Source organism: Phoenix dactylifera, unplaced genomic scaffold (assembly GCF_009389715.1).
Source record: "Phoenix dactylifera cultivar Barhee BC4 unplaced genomic scaffold, palm_55x_up_171113_PBpolish2nd_filt_p 000046F, whole genome shotgun sequence".
In the NCBI taxonomy this organism is placed as follows: Eukaryota; Viridiplantae; Streptophyta; class Magnoliopsida; order Arecales; family Arecaceae; genus Phoenix; species Phoenix dactylifera.
The window spans coordinates 855525-868064 of NW_024067669.1; the positions used below are offsets into that span (position 1 = coordinate 855525).

Genomic DNA, 12540 nt, shown 5'->3' on the forward strand with positions numbered 1-12540 from the left:
GCTAACCCATCAAAAATGGCAGGCTACGTCAGAGACCAAGGTTCACCATCTTCGTACCAGATCCTATACCGGTACCATCCTATTATAATATTGATATGTGGTGTACGAGACGGCGAAGCGTACTGAGTGTCGATACAACAAACTTTGTTAGAGGCCATTGTTCTCATATGCTACGTTCCTCATGGTGTCTATTTTCCAAAAATCGCACGGACTAGCCAATAAGATCTAAACGAGGGCGGATGCTCAATTTAAAGTATAGCAATATATCGCACTTGTAAAGATTGTCATGGTTTTTTCATAAAAAGAAATGTACCTTTATTCCACCCTATTCCAATATTTAGAAAGGTACTTAGGATAGAAAATATTTCAAGAGATGCCGATCGGGATGCTGGGATGGTAGTGGGGCGATTCTATCTAGACGCATGGATCTAAATTATTTTTAGATAAAAAAAAGGCTTGTGTCTATATTTTTTTAATTCAATTCGGTATATATAGATATATAAAAGTCATGTATTGATTCTCACCATTAAAGTTCTTCTTTTTTTGCTGAAACCATTATAGTTTTTCTCGCCAAATCTGTGAAGATATGCTCGATGAAAGAGAAGATATTTAGTTTCCTTATTTACGACTTGTCTCCTATTTGGAAATGACAGCCCTGTAATTAATTGTCTTCTTTAATTTGATTCATTATATATATCTGTAGCAACTTTTTATTAAAAAAATATATTTACTGATTTCTAATACAATTTTTTTTTAAAAAATGAACTTTTATCTACCTTATTTTTTATATATTAAAAATAAATACTTAAGATAGAAAATGTTCATAAGACATGCTGATCAAGATGCTGGAACGATGGTGAAGCAATCTTATTTAGACACATAGACTTAGGTTCTTGCTTTGGTCCTTTATTTGATTGAAAAAAGTTATTATATTTTTTAATTTAATTCAGTGCGCACATATTATATATATATATTATTTACTGAGATTGATTATGAAAGGTTTTCTCACCAAGTTTTTGAGGATCTGCTCAATTAAAGAGAAGATATTGAGTTTCCTTACCTACACCTTGGACGGCCTGTCTCTTGTTTTATGGGAAATGACAGCCTTGTGATTGATTGCCTTGTTTAATTCGATTCACTATATGTATCTGTCACAACCTTTTTAAAGAATATATATATATACTGATTCCCACCATGAAAGATTTTGTCACCATAACTAAAGAGAAGATATTTAGTTTCCATATGGTTTAAAAGTCCTTGTTTGATTGGCCAAAAAAAGCAGCCTTATAATTGTCTTCCAATTCCATTCGGCATCGATATATAGCAACCTTTTTAAAGAAAATATATTTAGTAACTCCCACCCAAAATAATTTCCATAAGATATTTAGTTTCCTCATTTACACCGTTTGATGGCTTTTAAAAGCCTCGGTGTTACCTCCCGTTTGATAGTGTAAAGGTAGCCTTGTGATTATCTTCTTCAATTCCCTTGGGTACGTTCGCCATGAAGACCATGCGTTTGGCTTTGGTTTTCTTCGTCCTTGCAGGACTCTTTGCTCAGAATCAATGTAAGTATTAGGTTACTCTGTTCGTTTGCCTTCCTCCCTCTCTTCCGCTATCTATGTCTGTTGCTGGAAATTGGACCCGGGGGCTACCGCGAACCAAGAGGGTAGGAGCTCCGCTGCCGGGACGGTGGATGACGGTGCGTCGACTGGTGGCGTCCTCACGGAGAGTCCTGCAAAAAAGCCGGTGGCCGGGCTTTCCGGCGCCGGCCCTCCGAAGCTTAAGTCAGAGGAGGCTAATATGTGGAGGGAGTAAAGGAGGAGGAATGTTTGTTCTTTTTTGTGTATATTTGTGTCCATTCTGTGTCGTCCCTTCCCTCCTTCCCCCAGGTTCCCTTTTATAGGAAGATATTATATTACCTGGGAGGTGACAGGGGGATTTGTCCTCTTTTGTGATAATTAGGCACGATTTTGCTCATTAATGGCGTAGTGGAGAATAAGGCTGGATCAGACCGGAGTCAGGGAGTTGTCGCGGTTGATCGGACCCATTGGGGTGGTTGAACCGCCGGCCGTGGTGGGCCTGGGGTTCGTAGATGGTAAGTGCATTAATTGCTGAGTGAACCGGCGGTCAGGGAGAGCCATACGCTTTGATGGTTCAGTGATCCGGAGATCATCTTGAGCCGTGTTCATTTAATGACTGAGTGCATCAGAGGCTTGAGGGGGTCTCATGCATTAATGATAGGCCGTGCCGAATACCTGCGGAGATCTCGTGCCTTGATGGCTTAGGGATGGTGGCAGGTTGTAGTGGAGTCATGTATTTAGTTGTCAGATCCTTTAAAGGGTTAGACGGAAATTGGGTATTCGGCTAAAGCATGGGCCTGGCACGGGTGCCGAGCCGAGCTGGTCGCCTAGCAGAGTGTCCTGTGGCGGGATTGCTTCTGGTCGGTACTTTCTAGTCGAGCGCCTCTCTGGTCGGCGCTCTTTGGTCGGGCGCCTCTCTGGTCGGCGCTCTTTGGTCGGGCGCTTCTGAGATGGCATGACTTGGGTTTTCCCCCAACAGTGTCTATCTCTTTTCGTGAGAAAAGATGAAGAAGACTGGCAACACTGAAAGAAAATAGTACCTTAACCAGTATTCATTCATTAAAAACACAGTTATGATTTTTTTGGTGTAGAAAAAGCTAAATCCTGTTCTTGCAACTTGTATTTCTTTACTAGTTTTAAATCTTTGTATCATAATATTTGATCGTCAATTTTAAATTATGGCCAAACTAGGCTAATATAGTTTCTAACCTTGAACGTCTTTTGGATAGGTCAAGGCCTAGAGCCGTGCTATATTGACGTTTGCATTTCTGGGCGTCCCTGCTACTGCTGCCCAGCCCATGGACGCGGGTCACGTTGTTATAATACGCGAGCGGAATGCGTGGCCGACTGCAACCCCCCTGCAGGAAACCTTTACCAGACTCCATGAGTTCAAGATTCGAAATATGCACTTGTCCTCATGAATAATGATCCATGTGTGCTGTAATTGCTTCACATGCCTTTTTAGAAAGTAATAATAATCCAGTTATGTGATATATTATCAGAAATGGCTGTCTATCTGTACGTGATATAATCCATAACATCACCCAACAAAACTAGCCAGAAAATATTATTTATGATTAAGGGCTCGTTCGGTTCGCAAGAAAAGGAGGGGGGAAAGTGTGGTCAACGGAAAAGTAATGAAATGCCTCTTGTTTGGTTGGAGTTTTCAAATGAGAGAGATAGAAAAGTTGTATTCCCATGGGAATATGATTCCCACATTTCATAGAAAAGTCTTTCCCATGAGAAACATGGGAAAGTTACTTTCCCATGAGGTGGGAATCACTCCTTTTTTATTTTTTTCCAAAAAGAACCTATTTTCAAAGGAGAGAGATAGAAAAGTTGTATTCCCATGGGAATATGATTCCCACATTTCATGGGAAAGTCTTTCCCATGAGAAACATGGGAAAGTTACTTTCCCATGAGGTGGGAATCACTCCTTTTTTATTTTTTTCCAAAAAGACCCTTCAGAATTAAAGAAGCATTAAAGAGGCATTAAAAATCTATTTTTTATTAAGGGCATAATAGGAATTATACATAACTTTCCCATGGTCAACCAAACATAAGCACTTTGGAAATTTGTCACTTTTCCATGGTTAACCAAACATGCCAAAAGTACTTTCCTAGGTATCCTCTTCCTACGAATCTGATTTCCAGGAATTATATTCCTAGGAGGGAAAATACTTCCCGCGAACCAAACGAGCCCTAAGATGATAGCACAGTTGGAATGGGGCTAAGATTTCACCGAAGTGGCTCAGGTTCAAAACGCGTGAGCGTCGATTAAATGCGGGGCCGGATGCCTAATCCTATTACTAAAATGTCCCTCCCTCCTCTATTACTAAACTTATTACAATAATATATATATATTATGGTGTATGGATATATTATACAGTAAAAAAATTAAAAAATAATAAATTTTGGAGTGCACTAGATAGATCTCTTTCATCCGCAAAATATTTTTAAAATAGTTGATCACATATGAAGCCACTCAATCTGCTATTCCATTAGTCTATATATATATATATATATATATATATATATATATTTGCCCATGAGATGAGCCCATGGATCTTAGCCGAAATGTCACCCTACTTTAGTACTAAGCTCTCATTCCTAGCATTAGTGGATATAAAAAATAGTCAAAAATAGGTAAAACTTGTGGGTGGGTCCCATTTCTTTTTCTAAGGGGTCAAGAAAGGGCCCAGCGTGGGCAAGCATCCAACTGAAATACTTATATCGCATAAACGGATACAGGGACCAAAAAAGATTCCTTCTCATCCCTCGTCTCGGAGACAACACGCGGCAGTGATCCATAGCTTGGAGATCACCATCTCTTCCCCAGGCTGAAACCGGTTTTGGTTGTGCATCCGGATGATATTAGTTAGAAGCAAAAATTCATACGCATCCTTATCTTAACAGAAATCGATGTAAATTAAATATAAAAGATTTTTAACATCCCATTGAATTAGATTAGCTGTTTGTTAATCTTTTGTCATTGTTTATTCTAACTTCAGTACTATCTCTATTGAGCAAAATCTTTATGAAGTGAGGAATCTAAATGGGACATGACTCTTACCAAGCTCCCAACCATGGATAGTGTAACCCTTATTGACAGTGTAGTGAATAAAAGATGCAGCGTTGGTGGAGTTCCAGGGTCCTCCTAAAGAACCACCCGGCAAATGAACCCTTCCATTAAGGGCATTCAGCCCAAAAATGATTACAGCTCTGAAGCGAGAATGCATCGGATTAGACAGAATTTATGAAGAGAGCAATGAGAAATGCAGGATACGCCTACCACGAAAGCATTCATTATGAACGCATACTATCCTAACAGAATTTTTCTAGTGGGATCAAGGGAAAAACTAGTCCATGAGGCATTTATAGGAAGTTTAAATAATCAAAGTACCCGGCTTTTTTGAAGAAACCATTGAGTTCATCCCATCTATGCATGGGTAGGCAGCCTTGAGAAAAACCAAACATCTCAGATTTTTTCTTAACAAAAGGAGTACATGGCTGTTGAGGATCCACGCCATATATGACCTTATCTTGCAAGGAGCCCCCAATGCGGAGTTTCAATGGAGAAAATTCTGAAAGGTCACAAAAATTAGTTCAGAGGAAAAAAAAAAACTAGATTGGCCATTTGATATTAAAAGCATAGGCATAGATTAATTTTTTAAAATAAAATACTAGGAAAGCACTTACCTTTAACAGCATTCAATAAAATCTTGTTGGAAAGATTCTGCAGGAAGGAAAAAATGAAACACCTGTGTCAATCACCATTTTCAATCATTTTACCTTCACATTCAGAAAGTAATATTTGTTTTGAAAAAAAAAAAGTCTGGATCACACACACTAACATGAGATGGACAAATGAACACACCAAATAAACAATTGAATTATAGAAGGGAACGAAGCATAGTAAACCAAATAGCCCTTCATTTCTTTTCAGAGGAAGAAGAAGAAGAAGAAGATCGTTTTTTTCTTAAGACTATATACTACTACTAATATCAGAAACCATGTCAAGGAAACCATCTTCAAAATGTAAAATGGGACCTCACAGGATTTAGACATTATGAGGAAATATAAATGATGATGGAGTGAACTTTATCAGAAGTACTCGATCCTCATTTTCAATTTCCATTCAACAAACCTATGATATCAAGAAGAGTGAAACAAATAAAATTAGCATATTAATGAAAACTACAAATAGTTTTCACTCGAAATGAAAAAAGGGAAACAATCTGGAAACAACACATAGACAAAAAAAACTCTCCAAATAGAGGCAAAAATATAAATTCTTCATTTTAATTAAGCTCCAAATCATAGAAAACCATTGCCAAATACTGACAAAAATATAAATTTTTACATAGACAATGCTAAGAAAAAAAAAATCTAGAAACAACACAAACAATTGCCAAATTCGACCAAAAAAGAAAAAGTTCTGTCACGCCCCGAACCCAACTCCCGGGTCCGGCACGACAGCCGGCCTGTGACGGCCCTCAACTGTGGCACCACCGGAGATGGTGGTCGGTCGGCGGCCAACCAACGAGGGGAAGAGAAGACAACGGGATCACGAGGAAAAAGGCCTCGGATCCCCCATCCCCCATCTTCAATCAACCCAGAAATCCCACTCCGACCCTCACACAGTCCCTCTCGAGATCTCAGTTAGTCTCTCTCTTAAAATGCTTGCTGATAAGATTTTGGCAAAATCATGGCATCTCAAAACTTGATCCCTTCTATTTATGATATAGGAGTTCTTTTGATCTCTTCCAAAAGAAGACTAATCTTCCCACCTTAGATTTTAAATGCTATAATCCTTGGCCCGAGAAATTAATTGCTTTCGATTAAGTCCACATAAAGATCGTAATCGGCTTAACAGCAATAGGTGAGAGCATTAGCATCAAATACTTTTCATAATCTATAATCTTCTTTCTTCTCTTAACCCTGCCTATAATTTTATGATCAACTTTTATCCTAGCAAAACTTCAAACCCCTTTTTGATAGGTAAATCGAAGATGTCATAGCTAGGAGTAGGGAACATTTCAGGTCTAAGCCCAACCAAGGCACCATCCATCCGTTAATACTAAATTTAAGATGCCAATATTCTCCCGGGAGTTGCCAATAATAGAAAAACTCACTAGTGAAAATTATACAGCTCTCTCTCCAGATTATTCATAGAATCAACATCTTAATTCTGAATAAGAAGATCAAGTTTCTTTGTCAAAATATCAACTTCTCTTGATTAACCGATCTATCACAAGATTAGATCATAAACAACTCTAATCCACTCTGGATAGAAATTCCTTGTAGTCTACTGACAACCTCAATTTCTTTCAATCAGATGGAGGGTTGATATTAATTAAAGAAACTCAAGCTTCAAGTTTAGGAGGACGGAGGTTTATATCAGCATATTCTAGATCTGAGATCAAAATTGATGATCCGTTAATTCTAGTCTCAAGATGCTAAGAATTTCTTAGCATGACATAAAACTGGAGAATCAAAGGTAGCACAGCGATATCCCAAAAAAAATCCGATCATTTTCTTTTCATTTATCAAGGAAAATCCTACTACAGAAGAAAATAGATCAAATCTTTTATTATTACAACCTTCCGAATCAATGGAATAATACTACAGACCAACTTAGAGAACTAATTCAGCCCACTATGTTCTCGCTGCGCACTCTGATTCAAAACATCAATTTTTTTTTTTTTTTTTGAATTCATTAATAACTTTTGATCGCCATACTATTTGTCTACCAACAGAACTATTTAATCCTTCATGTGTATTTGCACTTCAAATCTCTCCTCCATCTAGATCGTATGTTACTTAGCTAGAACTTCCTTTTACCTTTTCATGAACGAGTAAAGAAAGGGTATCCCAACATAAGATCCCCTTAAATAAGTAACGATGCTTTAAATAAATTTTTACATTTTTAGCAACTTCATTCATATAACATGAGCCAAAAATATTCTTCAAGATTGGAAATTATCCCAGAATTTACTAAATGACTTCCAATCAAAATACCAATCTTGCATTGTAATTTGAAAAGATCTAATATGTCACATTCCAAGTAAACAAAGGAGAAACTCTTAAATGTCATTCTCAGATATATTTTCTTTCTATACAATAGTTTTATGCATAATTGTCATACATATTTTAACCTCGAAGAATATAAAAGCTTTCCTTGTCCAAGCCTTAAACAACTTATGAATGAACCCTATCTTGCCATCAAAATAATTAACTTCAAACTAGAAGTATTATCCACAGTACCCGGTATCAAGTTAAACTTCCAAAATCACCTATATACTGATACACAAATAATCACCATGTACTTTAATATTCCATAGCTAGTACTCCACTTAATATCAGTCAAAATATACTTTAATCATAATCCAAAATACAAATTACTCCATCGAGAAATCTCCAAACAAGCTTATTCTTATTTTGGCATGGCTCGCTACCATTCTGTCTGAAAACACCAAAATTTTTAGTAGTCGTAAATCTTGAATTCTGATACCATACCTGTCATAATCATGCCCCTAGAATGATTTTGTATTAGTCTTAACTTCTTTCCTTTTTGTTGCTCATTGTCACTTATCAAAAGATTCATGTCAAGCCATTTTCGTGATTGACTGATGATACGACTAATAAAATCTTTTTTTTTTTTCTTTCCAAGCATGCAGAATCTTACCGAATGAAACTTAACTACCCATTCCCTTATTAAAATTTGAAATTTTTACTCATGATTAACCTATTGCTCTGATACCACGAAATGTCACGCCCCGGATCCGGTTCCGTGACACGGCCGTGCTATTGCCGACTACCGCCCACAATAGCACGCAGCCTCATACTTGGGTAATAGGGTAGTCAAACCAACCGAATCTTTTCATATGAAAACATTCTTAGTACAACATGCTGGTCAGTACCCAAATACAGAGCTTCTACATAGTTTATGTACACAAAAGTATGCTTGCTTTACCCCAGAAGCCCTGATACCAAATTAACGTGTCTCTGGCAGCTATCAGTGGTGAGGATCTGAAAGAAAAAGTAAATGAACGGATATGAGCTACACGGCTCAGTAAGTAATCATACATAATCTTACCGGATCGAACATAACGGTAACCATGTTTATGCATATTTATCTAATCATCTTCATGGCATAATATGTATGCAATTTAAAGGAGATATCGGTTATAGCAAAATACAACATTTCATAACGATATATTCAAAAACCCGTTGAAAAACAATGTATGCTTTGGTCAGGCACGTTCATAAATGTCACGGCCTGCCTGCGCAGGGCACGTGACTATCGGGCCCACATGAGGGGGAAACACGGGGCTCCCCTGCCAGATGTTGGCCGGTTCCGGGGCTTCACGCAAGCGTCCTTCACCCCTCACCGATTTTGCTTCTCCCCAAAAACAAATCTGCAGGATTTGGAAGCACCCGCCTCATATACCCAATCTCTGAAACGAGCCTCATGATCATGCTTCAAATATCATTTTCATAAAGTATGCAATTTAAACAAAGCAGTATTGTAAATCACAAAATTTTCATAAAACATGCACATGAAACCGTGCCCCCGGCATACCATGGTCATGTTCTTAAATGCTACTGCGAAGTCATTCTTGGCCACTGGCGGGACCGGCTCAGTTATTAGGCGGCCACTGGCGGGGCTGGCTCAATCATTCTCGGCCACTGGCAAGGCCGGCTCAGTTACATTGGGTCAGTAGCTCTTAAGAGTTCATAAATAATGCTCAGTATAAGTAGTACCTCATAGATGCTACGGCGAATTCATTAATGGTCACTGGCGGGGCCTGCTCAGTTATTAGTCGGCCACTGGCGGGGCTGGCTCAGTCATTATCGGCCACTGGCAAGGCCGGCTCAGTTGCATTCGGCCCGTAGCATTAGTAGTTCTTAGGTACCCCCTTACAAGCAATATGCAGCTAGGGCAAATCATTATCATTCTTTACACTCATGCTAAGAAAAATCATAACATGGAACTCCATTCATTTTGCATGTATCACAAGAGCTATGAAAACATAATATGTGCACAACTATGAATTGTGTGACTGACATGTACCACTCATGTTCATATTTCATAACTCATATCTTAGCATGTAACGTAATCCCAGTATTTTGTAGGCATAACGGAATATAAAACATATATCATCATATCTTGTGTAACTAGAGCATGTCGGATACACATATCATTCTTAGCCTACAGTACATGCATAACATGTTAAATTTCATGTATGATCCATAAAGATTAGGGCAGGCTACTTACATACACAATTCACAAATCATATATACAATTCAAATTGTATGAAAAACACTGGTTCATCTTATAAAACATAATACAGGATCTACGATAAGATTAAGATAGATTACTTACTTCAATTCACTTTCCAAATTGCTCAAGTCCAAGTGACTAATCCTCAATCACCTAAAACAACATCATAGGGATTACATTATTCCCCATTTATTTATTATAAAATTTCTTAGTTCATCACACTATGAATTTACTTGCTTGGATCCCATCCAAGGATTTAGCCCAAGTCCAATTTGAAGCCTTTGGAGTTCGATTTAACACCAGATTGGGCCCACATGGGTTTATTGGGTTTTTAATTGGAGGATTGGGCCTCGTTTATAATTGGGTCCAACCTTTTCTAGCCAATTGGGTCCTCTGTCAATTTACTGGGCCTAATTTATTATTAATTGGGCCTGTTGGGATTAACTCCACTCAACTGGGTTCGGACCCAAATCAATTTGGGCCTAATTTGGTTCGGATTTGACCCAATTTGCAGTTTGGGCTCATCCAGACTTAGCCCAATCTGATTGGGCTCGGGTTCAGGTTCAATTGGCTAAACCAATTTCTTATTATTGGGCTTAACGTGTTTCGGATCCGAACCCGATTCCGGCCGTTAACCCACTCTTTTCTTTTCTCTTCCCATTTTCTTTCTTTTCTTTTCTTTTTCTTTTCTTTTCTTTTTTGTTTCTCTTTTTCTTTCTTTTTCTTTTTCTTTTTCTTTTCCTTTTTCTTTCCTTTTCTTCTCTTCTCCTTTTTCTTTTCTTCTCCTTCCCGAAGCTTCCTCTCCTCCCTTCTTCTTTCATCCCGATCTCCTCCTCTCTTCTCCGACGAAGGCAGGACGGCGAGCGGAGGGGAGGATGGCGAGCGGAGGGGAGGATGGCGAGCGGAGGGGGACGGGCCACGACCGGCGGCGTCCGCGGCCAAGCCCCGCGGCATCCCCGGCCGAGCCCGTGGCCGAGCTCTCGGCTTCCCCGGCTGAGCCCGCACCGGCGACGCTCACTGCCGTACACGGGCAAGTCCCCTCCTCCTCTCCTTTTTCTCTCTCTCCTTGGTTCCGATCGGGAGCCTTAGCCATTTCGGCCGGTCCTCCGGTCTTCTTCTTCTCCTCCGGCCGGATCTACGGCCTCTTCCTCCTCTCTCTTTCTTTCTTTTCTTTGGTCCTTTCCTCCCTTCTTTTCTTCACCGAGACTCCCTATCCCACTGAAGAACAAGAAGGGAATGGGGCTCCGGCCGACTGCAACCCCATATTCTCTCTCTCTCTCTCACTCCCAAACCCTCTCTCTTCCTCTCTCCATTCTTCCCCTGTGAAGGAAGAAGGGGGGTTTGGGAGGGCCGAGCCACCGTCGGCGGTGCCACGGCCGAGCTCGCGGCGTCCACAGCCGCGCCTGCGGCTGAGCCCACGGCCGCGCCTGCGGTTGATCCCGTCGGCGCGGGCGTCGGCTGCTGGCAGACCAAGGGAGCGGTCGCGGGCATCCCGCAGTGCCAACAATCCCCTTCCTCCCTTCTTTCTTTGTTTCTTTGTTGTCTTGCACAAAACAGGGGGAGAGAAGGCAGGGGGGCTTACCTGGCTTTTTGCCCTTCCTCTTGGAGCTTCAGGGTTCCTTCGCCTTCGGCTCCAGGGCTTCGGCTCTCTCTCCCGTTCCGTGTTCTTGGGGTCTGTGACTTAGGGTTGCCGGCAGAGGCTTAAATCAGTGTTTAGAGGATGAGACCCCCTCTGAGAGGTTGAGGATGATGGTGTTATTTTGATGATTAACAAGCAATTATCTAGAGCATGCTATAAGTTAAATTGATACTTCATTTATAAGTTCATTACTCTCAGTACATTTGCTTAATTGAAAATATATATATGGTCTTGTTCATTTGGATGAATCTAACCTTGAGGATGCAGCAAAGTGTGAATTGAGTCGACCCATAGGTTGATTGGGTCGACCCCGGCACATCAAGGAATCATCTGGCATACTCCTGCAAAAACAGCACAAATGAACAGTGAGTTGGGTCGACCCAAGGTAAGCATGAGTCGACCCAACCTCCAAAGAACCTCAAAATGCAAAGGAAAAATGCTCTCTGGATTCACTGAGAGGGTCGACCCACACAGTGGTTGAGTCGACCCAAGCTTGAGTCGACCCAAACTCTGAGAGGGTCGACCCAAAGGGCAAGACAGAAAGACAGACAGAAAACGGTTCTCTGGAATTACTGAGAGGGTCGACCCAAGAAGAATTTGAGTCGACCCAAGTGAACTTTGAGTCGACCCAAAGAATGGTTGGGTCGACCCATGGGAAGGAAGGCTGAAATTGAGGTTTCTGTGGTCACTGAGAGGGTCGACCCAAGAAATGGTTGAGTCGACCCAAGGCAAAGTTGGGTCGACCCAAGGACAGGTTGAGCCGACCCAAACACGGGCTGAACAGTAACGGCTAGTTCTGCAGATGTACTTTTTGTCCTTCCCAAGGCATGTAACGGCTAGTTTTTCAAATCTGACGAATGGGGCTTGTCCAAGGAAGGTTGAAAACTATTTAAAGGGGCACTATTCATCAGAATAAACAACTTTTGAGTAGGAAATCATAGCATACACAAGAAAGACACAAGAGCCCTAATCTCCTTCATCAAGAGCTTCATCCAAGAATCAAAGAAAGGGATTGAGCACATTCAAAGAGACAT

The 12540-nt window shown here is 40.4% G+C and overlaps 1 protein-coding gene across 4 annotated transcripts in view; it reads right to left on the reverse strand.

Annotated features, from left to right (window-relative positions):
* The window catches only part of LOC103710119 (heparanase-like protein 3), a 52304-nt gene that overhangs the window by 7260 nt on the left and 32504 nt on the right, over window positions 1-12540 (reverse strand). For 2 of the 4 annotated variants that reach the window (XM_039115980.1, XM_039115983.1), the window contains 2 exons: window positions 4984-5164; window positions 4654-4802 (listed from right to left, as the gene is read on the reverse strand). In XM_039115980.1, coding sequence (XP_038971908.1) covers window positions 4654-4802; window positions 4984-5164 — 330 coding nt within the window. Of the gene's footprint in view, window positions 1-4653; window positions 4803-4983; window positions 5165-5279; window positions 5342-12540 lie in introns of all 4 variants that reach the window. The other 2 variants (XM_039115982.1, XM_039115981.1) reach the window with 2 other exon arrangements.